Source organism: Grus americana, chromosome 3, assembly GCF_028858705.1.
Source record: "Grus americana isolate bGruAme1 chromosome 3, bGruAme1.mat, whole genome shotgun sequence".
NCBI lineage: Eukaryota > Metazoa > Chordata > Aves > Gruiformes > Gruidae > Grus > Grus americana.
The window spans coordinates 113066729-113086298 of record NC_072854.1 but is presented as its reverse complement, the minus strand read 5'-3'; the positions used below and the strand labels follow the sequence as shown (position 1 = coordinate 113086298).

Below are 19570 nucleotides of genomic sequence, written 5' to 3'. Positions count from 1 at the left end.
GCTTGACAGCTGGTTGTGGAACCACAAGTGGAGGGGAAAAAAACCCCTAAGACTATAAAAAATAGCCACCAATAATTCTGGAAATAAATGCTATGTGTATTCCTGTGTCCAGAGATCTACCCAGGTCGTTCCTAGCACAACCAATCTCAAAACATCTCACTGTTCCTTGGTGTGGCAATGCTCTTCTGCAATCTTGGGAGTACTGGCACAAGCAAACAATTTGCAGGCAGATGGTTATGGATAGATCCTGAGACCAGTGGGAATCCTATAAAAATCAAAGAGTAGTCCAAACTAGATAGATAGACAGATAGATGAAATAACAGCTAAAATAGGAATTTTCTCTGGGAGCCTTCCCTGTAAGTCGTTATTTGCTCACTCCATTGATGGCAGCAGGGTCTCCACTCATTGCTGTATGGTAGAACAAAGACACTGAAAACATCAACAGCAAAAATAGCAGTGAGTTCCTTTGATCTGTGCCAGAGAATGAAGGCAACACATAAGAAAGTGGTGCCACTGAAGCATGAGCTAAGATTTTTATTCCTTATTTGTTTTCCCAACACACTCTTTTCATAGCAAGAAACAAACACAGAGGCAAGATGTTCATGAATCAAAGGTCAGCATTTTTCTTAACCTCCAAGACTACCAAGAAAAATTACTTAACCTTTAATGAAGACCCAAGCTCATCAGGGAGTCTTGTTAATACTTAAAGACCTATTTTGGGGCAACTTGTACTAGCAAGACAATCAATGAGACAACTGCAGTGGATACAAGTGAGGAGATCCTGAAGTTACGCATCCTGCATGCAGGTGGGATGTGCAAGACAAGCTGGAAAAATTTCACAGGCTTCAGGAACATTGCTAGTCTAACAAAAAATGTTTGGTAATTTATTTTTTATTTTATTTATTTTTAACAATACTTTATCCAGCTGTCAGGAATTTGTTTCTCTGAGTATGGCTCCATAAGTCACTATGGTCTGCAGAGTGCTAAAGTAACTAAAGCCAAGAAAGAAGGTGGATAGGAGCTAGTGACAATTTCAGAACAAATCCGGTTAAAACATATGAGGACAAATCCCAGCCAAAGGACTGGAGTCTGAGCAGCAGGCAGCCTTGCCAAACCTGCGCTCTTCACACCTCATGGCTGATTCGTCCCCCTCCCATTGCTAAGGGATTTCTTCTCTTGAGAACAGGGCATTGAAGAACTGTTGAAAATCGTGGGCAGGAAAGAACAAATGCGTCTTTTCACCTTCAGCTTTGGCATTGCTTCCCTTCTTCAACACCAGCAGTAGTGAGACTCTTTGGCCAGCTGGCCAATCTCTGGACCGGTCTTCTCTGCCTGGGCTTACAAAAGCCAGAAAGGAAGAACAAAATCTGAGTTGACACAGGTCACCAAGGCCCTCTGGAACAGCAGGTTATCAACTGCTTCAGGGCACAAATTGTTACTTAAGAAGACACGACTTGAAGTCAACAATCTGAATAGATCATCAGTTTGCATCCTATTCCATTTGGGTTATTAGCAACGAAGGTGTTCTCACAAACAAGAATAAGAATTGCCTCTGTTAACCTGGGTATTAAAAAAAAAAAAAAAAAAAGATATCATCCTGACTGTAGGGAGCCAAGGGTTCCTTGCAAAGGATGAGGATTAGATACCCCGACAAGTTTTACAAGACTTCATGAAATGCCTTTGAAATCATCAGTCACAAAACAATTCCTTGCCTAAGCTCACAGGAGTGAGACTGAGAAAGACTGAAGTACTGTATGCTTTTCAACACATGTTGGCGCTGGCTCCCACTCTTACTTTGAGGGTTGTTGCATACATACCATACAATAGCTTAGTACAATGAGGACACTGCCTCATGCTTTTATTTAGCATCATCACATTAAAGTTGCCAATTACTTGCGGGTTTTGAGATTGTTCTTCAGCCAGCTATTCCTTACTGATGCTCCAATTTCAAACAAGTATTTTTCAGTCTGGAAATGCAACCCAAAATTTTAAAGAGGCTCATGTAAGAAAATACACGTTCACCTTTTTCCTTCCACTTGCACCATAAGTGCTCTAACTTCCAGCCTTTCTGATGATGAGGTTAACAGCAATAGCCTCCCATCCCTGTTTCCATCAGCAGGAGCCTGCAACTAATTCCTTCAAATGCAGATTTCACTATGTCAATGGGAACACATTACACAGGTTTTCCAGAAGCAAAGATCAGCCTACAATGCCTGCATCTACATGCTGTCACTTTACTAAACATGTGCAGCATTTATACAATGTCTGCTCTGGAAAACCATATAGAGATCCTCATTCTACCAGCAGCTAAAAGAATGATACTCTTCCAGAGATCTAGATTACCATATGGAGGAGTTCAAAAAAATCCACCAACCGCTAAGTCAAGCTGGAGAAGCACTACCTAATTAAACAGGAAATAATTACTAGTGTCTCTGTGACAACAGCAGGATATCATATCAAAATGTTATATAAAAAACTGCCACCCATTACGAACAAAAGCTAGAAAAATCCAGGTTTTGTTGTTATTCCATGACACAAAAATTAATTAACCAAAATGCCTCGCAATCAGAAAGACCTTATTACTCTGAAATAGAGAAGGAAAGAGCAATGGAGCAGGCAGTTCTCGGATGGGCTCTATCAGGAAACACCAGCCGATCATGAGATAAGCATGGTGTGTGTCTGAAAAGGAGAGGAAAGAAGAAAAGGAGGAGGAAGGCTAGTATTTAGCATTGCCCTTAACATATGCCACAACAGCAGATTCATGAGGAGAGGTGTGTGCAGCTGAACCAGTATAGACACAAAAGCCAAGGTCCAAGGAGGTAAATCTCTTGCCGAGTTTGTATTTGTCCTTCAAATGGAAGTTGGTCATTTAAAGCACATAATGCCGCAACAAAAAATAGGCCAAAAAGCAAAGTCTAAGACAGTAACAACAACAGAGCGCTTCTGGTTTTGACTACTTCCTATGTGAGCTGTTGAACAAAATGCGGACAAGCAACTTCCAAACAAGTTGCTACTTCAAGGGATAACTTGTCCCAGGTCACAGACAGGCTTCCTGACCACTATTAGCTCTGCTCTTCAGGAAAACGCACCAAAATGCCTCCCCAACCCCCTTGCTTCCAGCCCTACAGTCCTCCTTTTCAGCCTCTCTCAGACCCACACAACTGCCCCAGGAGCTGATTCAACTCTCCAAGCCAGCAGAAACCCACCTGCCTTTTTTTTGTTGTTGTTGTTTTCAGCCAAGTTAGCCAACTGCACCAGCCCAGGCATCATGCTGAGAGCCAGAGCTAATGTGAGGTAAGCAACAAGACAGCCAGGAGTAGGGTAGGGAATCACCACTCTTGACCAACATCAGTTCAGCCCATCCTACGAAGTCACAGCTGCAATTCGCAGGAATTGAACTACTATGAATGTTAGGTTCCACATTCTGGTAGGAGGCGTGATACCAAAACGCAGCAGCTACAAGTTTAGAAAGCAATGCTTTGATAAAGGTGACATTAAACAAAAAGATCTGAAATGAAGGCAAACAAAAATCCCTAAGCAAGGCATGGATCATTGGTTAAGGAAACCACAGTCACAGAAACTAAACCGGTAGTACTTAGTGCAGTAAAAACGGGATGGCAAAACATCCACGCCTCTCCGCCTGCCTGACAAGCTTCAAAAGACAATTAAAGCTGAAATAGAGATCCTTCAAAACATAGACATTTATTCCTAGCAAAGTCAAAAAGAGCTTCAATAGCTGTAAGGTCAATCAAGAAGAAAGGAGACTAAAATGCCTATCAAAAGTGCACAACTAAAAGGCACAGTTTCAATACTTCAGTAGCAGCAAAGCTGTAGAAGAACTGATGCCTTACTGGATCACTCCAGGAAAGAGGAGCAAGGGCACAACCTGGAGGGAAGAGATTTCTGCACAGGACTCTGCAAAATGGGAGTTCATAAAAATTCAGGTTCATCTGTTCTGGACACATTCCGTTCCAGCAACACAGCTGAGCGCCATCAGAAACCAGAGACTCCAAAACACAGTTAAGAACAGAAAGTGGTAACAGTCACCAGGTGTTCCCCAGGATACCCACAGAATCTCAGAGTTTCGGTGTGAGGCAGCTGAGCTGGGAGATACATCAATTCCCTCACCAACACCAATGCCCATGCCAAAGGGCTGGGGAGCAGAAAATCAGACTTTTTCCTTTTTTAAAAGGAGACCTCAAGCAAAGCACACCCTATGGAGTTCTGTGTCTTCCTTTGTTAACTGGATGAAGCCATAAATGACAAAAAGAACTGAGAAAGCAGACATGGTATAACAGATACCTTTGCGGGAACAGTAATCTCACTAATTATCACAACTATTTGAATTTCAGTAAAGGAGAAACTAAAAGCAGGGCTTTTCTTTCAGTAAGATGCTGAAAATCTTTGCAAGGGTCCACCCACATGAGATGAACGACCTGTGAGATGGCAAATGAAGTTCAACCTTTGTTAAATCAAAGCAACGTGGGGTTTTTTCCCAAGATACACTGTGATATAAATGAATGGTATGAACAAAAGAAATAGACCTACAATCACCTCAGAATATACTTCAAATCTATGTGCAGTTACCACCAAAACCAAAGGTATTAGGATGGGGACAAACAGGAAAATTATAGCATTAATATGGTCTTTGTCAGAATATTGCATGCAGCACTTGCAACCCAAACCCTAAAAGAATGGCATAAATTACAGAGGGCCTGGGAACAGGGATGATTAGAATGGCAATTTCATACCAGGACACAGAGAAATCTTTCTAAAAAAGAGATGGAGTAAACACAGAGCAAACTAAATTAAGCAACCACCTCATTTACCTCTAGGAATATTTCCTGAAACTGAGCAGGACAGAACAGTGTCTCTTTTCCACAAACAAAAAACATAACTCCTCTTTTACATTTTGCTGACCACCCTACTCAATTAAATTATTTCAACAGTGAAATACAGAAACACAAAAGATAGAAATTACTTGTACAACAGCAAAACTAGTTTTCATCCTCTCTAGCAGGTGTCATTTTGGATGAGAAAATTTGATACAAAGTGAAATTTAAGAATTTTCCTGATATGTAACCTCAATCAGAAAAGCAATTTTGCTATCAGTCTCTAAACTAGACTTTAGATGAAGCTAAGTTACTTGACAAGTAAGTTTACTGAGACACAGGTAACAAAACCATGCAAATGAAAATGTGACATGCGACACTCAAGAATACTGAACTCCAAAAACACACTATCAGCAGATCATCTGTCCATGTTTTGTTAGATACGTCAACCATCTGACAAAGTAGTAACTCAATTTCACCGTTAACTTTAGCTGTCTTGAGAGGAGACATCTCTGGACAAGGGAACAGATTTTAAGTCCTTTGTTTTACTTAAGCTTCTAATGAGAACTTTGTAATAGTAACGTTTTAGCTAGCTATCATGGCAACATAGCTTCACTAAAAAAAATTTTAAAACCCAAATATCATCTCTCAGACTCTCACTGAAAACAGTGTTATGTCCAGTGTTTATATCCCTGGGATACATAAAGAACTAAACAACCCAGATAACACTTCATCTCCTACAACAAACTTGAACGGGTGCTAGTTAGAAGAGACACATTATCACTCACTGTGCATATCTGACACAGAGCTAATGGCATGAACAAGTTACCCATTACCTTTTATCTTCGCCAAGGCCTCTTTGAAAGCTGAACTTCAGTGGGAGTGCAGATAATGATAAAAATATTGTTTTGCGCCAAAAATCCATCCTTGCAGTGTACTAGCACATTCCCAGGTACCAGCTAAACAGCTGAGCTCACAGCAGCAGGACCATATCAATCTGACCCATATTCTCGTACCCTTCGAGTTTCCATAGTTCAGACCATACCATGGGCTCTCACTTCCAATTCAAAAATCTTCAGAGTGGAAACTCTGCCTCTTTTTTTTTTTTAATATATTAATTTATGTTTTTAAACAAATCAAACATTTAACCCATGCCCTGTTGTAGCTCAGTTCAACTAAAACAGAGCAAGGAAGTAGATGCCAGTGTGCTCTGCTTTCAGCTCCTCAACACTTTGCCAGGAAAGCCGGCTACAGAAAGGTCAGCATTCAGCAAGAATGTCAACATAACAAGATTGTCATCTTACTAAGGCAATAATTCCTACCTACTAACAGCAGAAACACCTCCCTATATGGATCTCCCTGCTAAGGAGGAAACCCACAATTTACAAAGAACGGTTTGAAGCTGCAAGAATACATCCAGTGCTTGGATCCACTCTGCTGAAATCCCACCACTGATGAGCACCATTGTCACATGGCTAATTTCAACTTCACGCAATTATTTCATCAACCACAAAGTTCACCTACAGATGACAGGATGAAGGAAATTAAAGAGGTTTTATGAAACTCCTCACAAATTTAAGATAAAGCCCTTGTAAGCTCACGTGTGGATGATATGTAGGACTACATTACTTCATCTTTGTCACATTAAAAGTAACCAGCTTTCATTATTATTTTTGGGCTACTTTCATGCTTCACTTTGAAGGTGCCTTGAGCAAAACCTTGCCTCAAAAAGAAACAAACAATAGAATCATAGAAACGTTTAGGTTGGAAAAGACCCTTAAGATCATTGAGTCCAACAGTTAACCTAACACTGCCAAGTCCACCACTAAACCATGTCCCTAAGCACCAAGTCTACATGTCTTTTAAATACCTCCAGGGATGGTGACTCAGCCACTTCCCTGGGCAGCCTGTTCTGGTGCTTGATAACCCTTTCAGTGAAGAAATTTTTCCTAACATCCAATCTAAACCTCCCCTGGCACAACTTGAGGCCATTTCCTCTTGTCCTTCCGCTAGTTAATTGGGAGAAGAGATCAACACCCACCTGGCTACAACCTCCTTTCAGGTAGTTGTAGAGAGCAATAAGGTCTCCCCTCAGCCTCCTCTTCTCCAGGCTAAACAACCCCAGTTCCCTCAGCTGCTCCTCATAAGACTTGTGCTCTAGACCTTTCACCAGCTCTGTTGCCCTTCTTGGGACATGCTCCAGCACCTCAACGTCTTGTAGTGAGGGGCCCAAAACTGAACACAGTATTCGAGTTGTGGTCTCACCAGTGCCGACTACAGGGGGGCGATCACTTCCCTAGTCCTGCTAGCCATACTAGTTCTGATACAAGCCAGGATGCTGTTGGCCGCCTTGGCCACCTGGGCACACTGCTGGCTCATGTTCAGCCAGATGTCAACCAGCACACCCAGGTCCTTTTCCGCTGGGCAGCTTTCCAGCCACTTTTCCCCAAGCCTGTAGCATTGCATGGAGCCGTCATGACCCAACTGCAGGACCCAGCACTGAGCCCTGTTGAACCTCATACAATTGGTCTTGGCCCATCAATCCAGCCCATCCAGATCCCTCTGTTAGAGCCTTCCTACCCTCAAGCAGATCAACACTCCCACACAACTTGGTATTGTCTGCAAACTGACCGAGGGCACAATTGATCCCCTCGTCCAGAGCATCGATGAAGATATTAAAGAGAACCAATATTGAGCCCTGAGGAACACCAATTGTGACTGGCCACCAACTGGATTTAACTCCATTCACCACAACTCTTTGGGCCCGGCCATCCAGCCAGTTTTTACCCAGCAAAGTGTACACCCATCCAAGCCATGAGCAGCCAGTTTCTCCAGAAGAATGCTGTGGGAAATGGTGTGAAAGACTTTACTAAATTCTAAGTAGACAACATCCACAGCCCTTCCCTCATCCACTAAGCGGGTGACCTTTTCATAGAAGGAGATCAGGCTAGTCAAGCAGGACCTGCCTTTCATAAACCCATGCTGACTGGGCCTGATCGCCTGGTTGTCCTGTACATGCCGCATGTGGCACTCAGGATGATCTGCTCCGTAACATTCCCCGGCACTAAGGTCAGATTGACAGGCCTGTAGTTCCCTAGATCCTCCATCCAAGAGAAAAGCACATCTCATTTTCCCTACACTGTCCACAAACTCATCAGAAAGCACTTACCTCTCTCTCATCTAGAAGAAATAGATAATTATAATACCAGCCCAGTGTATCCTGGGTCTTGATATATCAGCTTGTATCTCAGCTGTCACAGGCAGATTGTAAATATAAACAAACCCACTCTGAGGGAGAACTTCTGTGCCTCAAACAAAAAAAGTCACAAGCAGTGCCAAATACTAGCCACTCACAGAGCACCGAACTGAAGGCTACCGCAATGCAAGTACAATAATTGAGAAAACCTTGACAAATCCAATGAAACTTAACAGGTTTCAGATACATAGTGGTATTGCAAATGTAAATATTCACTCTATGGTTGGAGGTAACGTCCTTAAAATTAAACCATAAACACAGATGACTTGGCTAACTCACATCCATCAGAATCATGTACAGAACACTGAAAAAAATCTGATTGATAAGATACCACAGAGTCAATATGCCTGTTAAAAACTGCAGCAGAAAGAGCTGAGCACATCAAACAACAGTTTGCAGAAAAATAAAAAAAACACCCAGAGCATAAGGCAAGTAGATGTGGATAACTAAAACATCAGAATAGCACACAAACACTCAAAGAAAGCTGGCAAGGTGGAGAAAACAACACAAAACCTCCTTTCAATTAAACAAAAAAAGTGGGTAATTAGCACACTAAGAGGGCAGTAACAAAAGGATTTAGGTCCTGAAACTTTCATAACATTTAAGTGAGTCGAGATTAAACCAAAATCGCCCCAAACAAGACTTCATTCTAGGTGCATTCGCTTTGAGTCAAAAGCTGCATCAGTGCCAGTTTTGTGCACCTCAAATTGGGGAATGGCTGTAAATGTTTCTCTACAGCCCTGCCTGCCAGTAACACACATGCCTACCCCGTGATGCTAAAAACAGACTAGAAGACACTTGGAAAGCGCATGGTTCAAGCGATGCTTCTAACAGGCTGCACGCGACAAACTTCCAATTCTCACCATCAAACAGGAACAGGTAACAACCAGCGTCATCCTACCTGAGGGACAGGCTGCCGCATCCCATCAGGCAAGAGTTCAACTGGGTACACAAACAATACACACTGCAGAGCAGACAAAAATGTCGGAGTCCGCCGTAAAGCCCCAAAAGCCAAACTTGTGTGCGGCTGCTGTTGCTTTAGCTTTCCTTAAGCTAGAACGGTGAAAAACTCTGATCCTAACGACACCTTTCCTGACTCCCCAGTTTGCCCGACGACCTGTCAGCCTCACGTCTTACAGAGACACAAGCACAAAACACTGGTATTTCCACCCAAGACAGCGATGGGAGCAGTAGCCGGGATGAACAGCCCTGCTCAACCTCAGACACACGATTTCAAGCGTCATTTGGTCTGGAAACGAGAGAGCAAGCGTGCACTTCCCGCACCCTCACAGGCCCCGGCTCGGTCTGGAGAGGAGCCGACGCCCAGGCTCCACTCCTGAAACAGACGCCCGAGCCGGCACCCAGCAGCGGCAAGAACCGACCCTCGGGACGGCTCCACAGCCGCAGGAAGCCGGGAGAGCGCCGCATTCCGGCACTGCCAGCCCCGCGCCGGCAGCAAGGCCCGGCCGCCCCCAAGTGCCAAGGCGGCCCCCGAGGGTCGTCCCTTTGCAAGGCCGGCAGGGAGAGGCGCGGGGGACAGAGTCCCTCCGGAGCGGAGCCGAGGGGGGCCAGGCCAGGCCGGGCGCCCACCCGCCCCCACCAGGACTAGGGCCGGTGCGACGGGGCAGACCGCACTAGAGCGGGGAACGGGGACGACCTCACCGCCCGCAACAGCGGGAGCCCTCTCAGGCCCGGGGAGGGGGGGAGAGGAGGAGCGGGGGGGGGGCGTCGCTAGACAACGGAAGCCCCCCCATAGATTTTGGAGGGGGGGGAACCGACGCGGTTGCTTGGCAACGAAACCCACCACCGCGGGAGGGGAGGAGAGACCACGCACACACACCTCCCCCCGGACCGCGGTGCTGCGTCTACCTTGTAGACGTCGCCGTAGGTGCCACTGCCGATGCGCTGGATGAGCTCGAAGTCCTCCTGGGGGTTGCGCCGGGACAGGTCGCACACCCGCCCGCCACCTCCGCCGCCGCTCATGGTGCCGGGGGGAGGCTGCGCTCGGCCGCAGCCTCCCGAACCAGGGGAGGGGAAGGGAACCCGACACCACAGCGCTCACCACCTCCCCCCGGCCCGCTCCGGCAACATGGCGCCGCACCTCCACACCGCGCAGGCGTAAGGTGCGCCGCCTCACCCCGCTCCCCCGCGGCGACCCCTGCGCGTGCGCGGGCCAGTATTAGGCGGGGCGGTCTTTCGTACGCATGCGCGCCCCGCGCCGCCCCGCCCCGCGCCACGCGAGGTTTGGTGGGTCGGCGCTGGCGGGTCCGGGGTGGTTTCCGTACTCCTCGGTTCGTTGCTCCGCCCCGGCCCTTCGCGGCTCCCATTCGCCCCTCGGCTCCCTACGCCCGGCCCCGGTGGGCGTGCGAGGAGCACGCTGCGCTCAGCATCTCTCTCCGCCTCCACCGTGCGGGGCGATGCTGGGCACCGGGCAGTGCCTGAGCCTGTGCGCGCGGAGGCTGCTGCGGGCGGCGCTCGGCACCGACCGCTGGTACGAGACGGACCCGCGGCGGCACCGGCAGCGCTTGCGAGGGCGCCCGGCGGCCGCCCCTACCGCTTCGCGGACCTGCTGCTACCCGATCATCGGCTCCCGCCTCGACAGCCTCGTCCGCAGGGCTGAGCGGTGCTGCCGGCTCGGGGAGCCCCTGGGTTCGGCCCCCGTGCGTGCAGCCGGGAACCCAAAAAGCCAGCCCCGTGAACGTTCACCAGGATTCCTCCCCGCCCCCCCCGCCAAAAGACAGCACCCGAGCGTGCAGCCGGCACCGTCACAGGGCCAGCCCCTTGGCACGGGAACCGCCATGCATCCTCAGAGCTAGCCGCTCTGTGCGTACAGCTGGGGGCACCTGCAGCACCCGGATCCCAAGGACCCCCCCGTGCACCGGGGACCCCCTCCCCTGGTGCCCAGTCCCTGGTCTCTAGCTCGGTGCGTGGGAACCCGGCATCCCCTCCCCCAGTGCACAAAACTGGGAATCCACTGGGATCTGAGCGTTGCCCAGCTGCCTGCAGCCTCCGGTGCCAGCTCCGGCGGGAGCTCCTGCAGCCCTTGCCGTCCTTCCCCAGCGGGGCATGGGAACCACTCGTTATGGATGTCCCCGCGTCTGCACCGTGCTGTGCCCCTGCCAGTCCCCTGCTGGTGCACACCCATCCAATGCACCCTGGCTGGGCAAGGTCTTCTCATCCGCCAGACTGCTTCCCCTTATTTTGTGATTTTTTGGAGTCTTGTGCGTGCCCCCATGGGATAAAGTATGCACCCCCTCTCCTCTTAAACCAGCGCTGCCAGTCCCACTTCTGCTGGTATCTTGCGCATGGATTTCCAGTGTGGAGGAGGCATGTGGGTGCTTGCCTCCATCCCCAGCCATGCCCCCCACCCTCTGTGCAAGGAACAAGCACCAGACGGCTGTGAGAACCCTTATCCCCAGATGTGCAACCCCAGAAGCATGTTGTGTGGGTCCCAGGGCACCTCTTGGGCCCTGTGCTGGTGAACCAGGCACGGCTTTTCTCACCATGCTCCTGCTGCCAATGACTGATGGGTGACATAAAAAGAGAGGGGGGCTTTGGACACAAACATGCACTGTCTGCTTGCTGCCCCTGCCTGCCTTGCCAAGGATGTTGGCATGGGGGACCCTCCTCTCCGCTGAGATGCGTGGGGATGGGGAGCTGGGCATGGCCCCATTTCAATGTGTGATTATCAGAGCAGAGAAGGAGCCGAGGGGGTTGAGCTCTGGCAGGTGTAGCAGTGACGTCTGTGAAATTGCATAGTGTCTGATGGTGCATTTGTACCTCCAGCTGCCCTGGGATGTGCATCCTTGGCTTCACTTTTATGACTTTTGCTCTCACAAGTAAAACAGTCTCAAACCTGCCAGAATCAGATTCAGGCCACTGTGATTTTTCCTGGTGTGTGACCAAGGTTTTTGGGGTGCGCTGTGCTGCTTTCTGCTGCGGAAGAGCTGGGACAGGCGGCAGGTGTAGATTAGCTGGACGGGGCTGCCACAGATGCTCCGAGAGCTGATCCAAGGCGACTGGGCTCTGTGACAAGTTCAGGAGTAGCAGCAGCTCTGAACGAGTTACGGAAGGAAATGCCAGAGAGTTTGAGCTCTGTCCAGAAAGGCTAACGGACATCCTGCTGGGGAGCACCGATAACGTCATCACCCGCCTGCTCTTGCCTCTCAGTCTTCATTTTTATCTCATTAGAGGGGAAATGGGTTATAGTTGTTCCCATGTTTTGTCCTTGCCCCAAGTTCTGCTTGGGTAGAAATGGTTATGAATGAAGCAAGCATGGTTATTTTTCCCCTTAAATCCTGCTTTCTATCCACAGCAGCTGCCTGCACTTCCTCTGTTCTTGTAACAACAGCCACAGGTTTCTCTGGGAGTGTGTGTCCCTTCTTGGTAAGAGAGACAGATGGAGCTGACAGATGTGTCCTCTGCTGTCTTCAGAAACAGGTCAGATCAAATGGTATTGGCCATCATTTGCTTCCCCAACCTTTGGGGTGACTTCTGCTTTCTGTTTTTCCTCCTATTTCATAGACATGACTACAGTAGGACAGTTGAGCCATTTGCTGCAGGGAGGCAGGCTAGGCTCCTCCAGCACTGCTCAGAAAGGTCAAAGGAATTCAATAAAACCTTATTTGGGTGTTAAACATTTCTGTGACAGTTCAGCCAATGCTCTTGATGTTAGAGTTCTGGTGATGATGGGGGATTCACTGTGACATTTGACTGCTGCTCCTCCAGGGATCACGAGCCCCAGCTGTAGTCAGTGGCACCCCACAGCCACAGAAAATACCTTGCTGAGGCTGGATGCCTTGTTATTTCCAGCTGCACTCGCAACCCATCCATCCTGCTGCTGCTGCTGCTTAGACCCAAAAGGCAGCTTCACGCTCTACAGCCCTAAATCCTGGCCACTGCTTGAAGCGGGAGCGCTTGCTCCTCAGCCAATATGCGTTGGCATGCTCCAGCCCAGCTGGGTGATGCCAATGGAATGTGTTGTCGTTGGAGACCTCTTCCCACCCCTCTGGCATCTTTCCATGCCAGACAAAAGGCAAGGCGCTGCATCTGCGGGTGCTGCGGTCGGAAGGTGTGGCCTGGGGCCAGCCTGTCCCTTCTGCTTATGGGACTGAAGCTGCTGCGAGAGGGAGGGTGTTCTTACAGGGGCCACAGAGCACCTGCTTGAGCCTGGTGGGATCAGACATGGAGGCAGGCAAGTGTTTTCTGTGATGCCAAAGGCTGCCTTGGTCAGGGGAAGAGCTGCAGTTTGTGTCAGTTCTGGGGCAGGTTGTTTTGTGGTTGTAAGATGTGTCCCAAAGAAAGTGTATGAAGGAAAGTTTAAATTTAGAGGGCCCAGCTAGCTCCAGATGTAGGAGGCCCATGTGCACAGGTCCCACACCGGTATACTGTTGCAGTCACTCCTGATGTCCAGGGAGTAGAGGTAAGCCTCAAACTTTTAGGGATGACTCTAAGAGTAAAAAAGCAGCAGTGCAGCCTGGATGTTTTTTCCCCTCTCAAACGTGGGGCTTTTATGTTGTGCTTCACAGAAAAAAAAGAAAATAAATCTTTCCAGCATGATGTCAACAGTCTGAAAACTCAGCTTCTTCCATGCTCTGTTCCTCTTTAAGGCCTCCCCAGAGCAGCTGTCTGTGCCCCGGCCCCTCCTCACCTTAGCCAGCACCTCTTGGGTACCACTTCCTTGCAGCATCCCATGTCAACTCCGGTCTGTTCTGGGATGCCTTTAGCTGGTTGCTCCCCATTCAGCCAAGCAAGCCCAGCTCCACCCTCCCAAGCACTCAGCACCCTGGCTCAAGGAGGGGCACCCATGCAGGATGAGACCCTTTGCACTGTGTGCCTAGTTTATCTGTAAGTGGCTGCATGGCTCAAGACTGCCTTTTAAAACAGCCACCTCTGTGGTGTCATGCCGAGGAACAAGGTGCCAGTGCCAGATCATGCTGGCATTTGCTCTGCGAAGAACACAGAAGGCAAAAATGCCATTTTTTAGGGAAATTATGCCCCAGGGCAGTGATAGCTCCATGGGTGATGTAGGGCATGTTTCCGTGGCATATGCCAGATGGTGGCCCTTTGAGGATACTGATCAGTGGTGCAGCATGTGGCAACTGGAATCTAGCCAGACCCCTGCACCGCTTTCTCCTTTTTGTTTTTTTTTGTTTTTTCCCCTCCCCTCTTGTGAAAAATAAAGCCTGCATGAGGTCAAGTCCATCTCCCACTCCTTCCCTCTCCCCTGCAAGTTCCATGGCTCAGCCAGCGCTGCCACCAGCCAGCGCAAGCTGCTTGGGAGAAGTTAGCAATAGCCAGTTTCCAGCAGGCAGGGTTCCTGCCCATGATTTTGCGTTAGTCAGAGCATTGTTTCTCCTGCTGCAGCGCAGGCCTTTTCTGGGAAGGTTTTGTCTTTGCTAAGAGAGGCATAAGTATAGTGTGAGAGTTAAAACACTTATTGTCTTTGCTCAGCAGCCCAGTAGTAAGCATTGCCCCATGTTTTTACGTGTCTGTGTGGAAATACTCATGTGTCTTTCAGAGAGAAGCAGTATCCTTTTGGAAGGAGCAAGGAGCGGGGGAAGAAGTCAGGCTCCCATTTAACAGGTAATATTTTACGAGTGCTGCTGGTCATCAGTGGTCCCTGGAGGATCCAGGACACAGATGCTGGTACTGGGAGAAGCTGGGCAGAGCTGATTACTCAGAGGAGAAAGGAAGTGAAGGAGCCAAGCAGATGATAAAACAATGGGGAGGAGGATGGCAGGTGACAAGGACAAGCTGTGGGAAAGGGGGATAATTCCCAGCGCTGAGAGGGAAGACTGGTGCTTATTTTGGTTACCTGGTATGGGAACGCCTTGTCTTCCTCTCCAGCAGGCATCGCTCAGAGATGCATTGCTATCAAGTACCACTTTCCCCAGCTGGTACGCTTGCACAACATCCCCTTCAACCTGATGAAGACGATCCACCAGCAGATTGGCATCTGCTCCATAAGGGTTCAGCACAGCCCGCTCCTCCCTGGCAAGGCCCATGGCTTGTGTTATCCCTTTCATGTTGCAGTGGTTTAGCCCCAACCGGCAGCTAAGCACCACGGTGGGATGGGGAGCAGAATCAGAAGAAAAACATTAAATTCATGGGTTGGGATAAGGATGGCTTACTATGACAGCAAGGGAAGAGAAAATTAACAGCAGTATTTATAACAGAATATACAAAGCGGGTGATAATGCAATTTGCTCACCCGATCAGATGCCCAGTCCGTCCCCAAGCAGCAACCCCTCCTCCCCAGCCAGCCACCCTTGTATACTGGGCATGACGCCATATGGTATGGAATATCCCTTTGGCTAGTTTGAGTCAGCTGTGCTGGCTGTGTCCCTTCCCAGCTTCTTGTGAAAATTAACTCTGTCCTAGCCAAAACCACAAAAACACATGTGAAAAACGCAGCAGTGAGCCACTAGTTTGCAGAGGAAGGGGCTGAGGAGGCAGGATCCCACCAGGGCCCAGCCTTCAGCAATTTTCACCCTCATTTTTACTTGCAGGCCATTACAGTTAGTCCAGGAAAGTGTGACCACCACACTTTTTTAAGCTTGTTGAATGTAACCTGCTCTTAGCCACTTTTCACAGGCAGATCACCTCTCCCCTCACCTCTCAGGGGTCTGCAGACACCAGCTTGAAAATCTGCATTCTGGTGTCACTGGAAAAGGTCCAGCAGGAGACATGTCAGAAGCTGACAACAGAAGACATGTGCTAAACAATTGTGGCAGAACCTGTCTGCATGGAAGCTCCCTGGCATTTAGAAACTAGAGCATTTCTGTCCTTCCAAGTTACTTTAAATTTAAACTCTAGAAGGAAATAGAGATCAAAGAATGTATCACGGTGTGTCTGCATAAAACCATGCTGCACCCACATCCTGATGGTCATATGGCTGAAGCCATATGATTATATGGTTCATATGATAGTGGGAAGTTTATAGCACAACTACAAAACTGCTAGCCTGTAGCAGCCTTGCTACAGGCTCACTTTCTACTTACAGGTACTCACTTGTCAGTCTGGGATTACTCCTACTGTGTGTCTGCCTGGCACGGGCCAGCTGCACTCATGGCTATTTCTGGGTGTCCCTCCACTTCCTCCTGCAGTGGAAGGCTTGTCTGTGGTAACACCCGCTCTTAATTTCTTGGGTTTGGTGGAAACAGACTTGAGAAGGATCACGGGCGGATTCCTGGGCATGGCTGCAGGTGTTCTTCTCTGCGGGTGCATCATAACAGCAGTCAGCTTCTTTCAGGACGAGAGCCTCACCCAGTATGTTGCAGGTCTGCTGCTCCTGATGACAGGTAACATGTCGTTCTAGCCTGCTAATTACAGAGGAAGGCTTCACCAGGTTTCCCTTGGCGTATGCTGCCAGTGAGTGGAGCATGCCTTTCCTTCTGATCTCCAGTTACTGTGCCTTGCATGAAGCAAGCTGCTTACTCACACAAGTGGAATAACCAAGAATTACAAACAAAGGACCTGTGAAAAATGCTCTAGGCCTCATGCAGCAGCAGGAAAGCACCATGGGGCTATAACAACCACTCCCTCCTCTTTACATATGAAGCAATCTCTCTCTTCTCCAGAACAGAATGGTCCCTTGCTCCAGTTTGCAGTCCTTGATGGTGGACTAAATATTTCTTTTAACAGTGAAGTAGGAAAGAGGAATACTTAAAAAAAAAAATCTTAGTCATAAAAATAGAGGTTGTTTAGAGGGGGAGCAATCATAGAATTTTGGAATGGAGAATTTGGGTTGGAGGGAACCTTAAAGATCATCTAGTTCCAACCCCCCTGCCATGGGCAGGGACACCCTCCACTAGACCAGGTTGCCCAACGCCCCATCCAACCTGACCTTGAACACTTCCAATGATGGGGCATCCACAACTTCTCTGGGCAACATGTTCCAGTGCCTCACCAGCCTCACGGTAAAGAATTTCTTCCTAATATCTAATCTAAATCGACCCTCCTTCAGCTTAAACCCATTACCCCTTGTCCTATCACTACATGCCCTTGTCAGCAGTCCCTCCAGCTTTCTTCTAGGCCCCTTTAGGTACTGGAAGGCCACATTTAGGTCTCCCCAGAGCCTTCTCTTCTCCAGGCTGAACAACCCCAACTCTCTCAGCCTGTTCTCATAGGAGAGGTGTTCCAGACCTCTGATCATCTTCATTGTGCTTTTCTGGACTCATTCCAACAGCTCCATGTCTTTCTTGTACTAGGCACCCCAGACCTGGACACAGTACTCCAGGAGGGGTCTCACCAGGGCAGAGTACAGGGGCAGAATCACCTCCCTCGACCTGCTTGTCACGCTGGTTTTGATGCGGCCCAGGATATGATTGGCTTTCTGGGCTGCAAGCACACATTGCCGGTTTGTGTTGAGCTTCTCGTCTGCCAACACCCCCAAGTCCTTCTCCTCAGGGCTGCTCTCAATCCATTCTCTGCCCAGCTTGTATTTGTGCTTGGGATTGCCCCAACCCAGGACCTTGCATTTGGCCTTGTTGAACTTCATGCAGTTCACACGGGTCCACCTCTCAAGCCTGTCAAGATCTCTCTGGATAGCATCCCTTCCCTCCAGCATGTCAACCACACCACACAGCTTGGTGTCGTCAGCAAACTTGCTGAGGGTGCACTCGATCCCACTGTCCATATCACCGACAAGGACGTTAAACAGTGCTGGTCCCAGTACAGACCCCCCGAGGAACGCCACTTGTCACTGATCTCCACTTGGACATCGAGTCATTGACCACAACTCTTTGAGTGCAACCTTGCTGTCAATTTCTTATTCATTGAGTGGTCCATCCATCAAATCCATGTCTCTCCAATTCAGAGACAAGGATGTTGTGTGGGACAGTGTCAAATGCTTGCACAAGTCTAGGTAGATGACATCAATAAAGGTAAAATCTGTGAACATAAAGCCAGCATGAGTTTGAAGCATCCAAACTCACGAGGCTAAGCACACCACCTTCTCTTGGGTGAGAGGAAATACTTTGATTTGAGCAGCTGCAACGCACAGCACAACTGTATTTTTGCAATACATTTGGAAAGCACAGGCCTGAGGAAAGGCTTATTGTGCGTGACTAATTTAGCTTTTAATGAAAAACATAGCCTAATGAAAAACACTTAAGGAAAAGTGACCCAACAGAAAACCTAGGCTGGGAGAAGGGTGACCTCAAAGAGCTGGAGAGTGATTTAGCCTGAGCGGTTCCTCTACAGAGGTATGTAGAGGACCACCTGTGGATGTAGATTACTTGCTTAATAACTTCCAGACCAGATTACACACAGCACATGCAAAACAATTTCCCCTGGCTGCTCTGAGGCGTGCAGCAGGCTTTGCTCCTGCAGAGGGGATTCGGCATCACAATGACACCTTGCATGATGTGACTGCATCCCATGGGTCAGATCTGATCACGGAGGCTTTGGCTACCTTGCTCTGTTCAAAGGGCAGCACGTCTGATGTCACAGAGGAGACTCTCTTATTCTTCAAAGTCACAACCAAGAAGTTTGCTGGATGCAATTCACAACCACAGAGCTAGGGCTTAGCCTTGCGTAACTGGGTAATACATGACAACTTTATGAATGTCAGTAATTATCACCCGTGTGCTACCCTTTGTTATACCAACAAAGCTGGGTACAAGTTATTTGATTAGTAAGGCCTAACATTTATTTTGTTATTCATGCCATGCTACATTTCAAAATAACAACATGATTATTTCATTTACAGGGATATTTTGCACTATATCTCTGTGCACTTATGCAGCCAGCTTATCATATGACCTAAACCACCTCCCCACATTCATCTATACTCTTCCTGATGCTGTAGAACATGGATACAACTGGTCTGTATTTCGTGCTTGGTGCAGTCTGGGATCTACAGTAGCAGCTGGGTGCCTTTGCACAGCTTACCCGTTTGTTAGCAGGGGCAACATTATGCAGCTGAAGTCCACCAGAGACTCCTCTATGTGACTGCCCACCTGCCACCAACACCCTTCAGTGATGGCTGAACAGCATTTTTCAGGACTTACTCAAAGAAATAGAAGTGAAGGGAAAACCAAACTCAGGATTCCAAGCACAAAAGTCTGATTCTTCAAAATCTGACTGTTGTGTTTTACTGGTTCAGCAAGCTGTTCTCCCATGCTGCCCAGCAGAGAGATTTGAAAAGGAGACAGCTCTCAGAGGACAGAAATGGCTCAAGATCAGATGCTTCAGTTCAGCATGGCAAGTCCATGCAGAGGAATATTTTTGCACTGGAAGGTAAAAGGGTGAGGAAAGTTGCTGTTAGAATTTATGGCTATTTCTATTTTTCAAGGATCTGTACAGAAAGAAATTAAGGAAAAGTCACTGTTGCCAAATGAATCCTAGTCAGAATTATACCCCCTTCCCCAGGGCATCATCTGTGATGTTTTAATTCAGCACCTTCCACATTTGACCCTAAAGGAAGGCTTTGGTGCCCCTCTCCTCCCAGAATGCCCCAAAAGACCTTTTTCTTTTA

The 19570-nt window shown here is 48.3% G+C and overlaps 2 protein-coding genes across 10 annotated transcripts in view; one reads left to right on the top strand and one right to left on the bottom strand.

Moving 5' to 3' along the window:
• The window catches only part of MAP4K3 (mitogen-activated protein kinase kinase kinase kinase 3), an 87890-nt gene extending 77630 nt beyond the window's left edge, over positions 1-10260 (bottom strand). For 3 of the 9 annotated variants that reach the window (XM_054818842.1, XM_054818844.1, XM_054818849.1), the window contains exon 1: positions 9958-10256. In XM_054818842.1, the coding sequence (XP_054674817.1) occupies positions 9958-10071 (114 nt within the window). In that variant the 5' untranslated portion in view covers positions 10072-10256. Of the gene's footprint in view, positions 1-9957 lie in introns of all 9 variants that reach the window. The other 6 variants (XR_008576187.1, XR_008576188.1, XM_054818843.1 and 3 more) reach the window with 3 other exon arrangements.
• A 245-nt stretch (positions 10261-10505) lies between these two features.
• On the top strand, positions 10506-19044 carry TMEM178A (transmembrane protein 178A). The gene is given in 6 exon segments (XM_054820816.1): positions 10506-10711; positions 14609-14736; positions 14941-15033; positions 15036-15059; positions 16254-16391; positions 18803-19044. Coding segments are annotated over 6 exon segments (831 nt in total).
• The last annotated feature ends 526 nt before the right edge of the window (positions 19045-19570 follow it).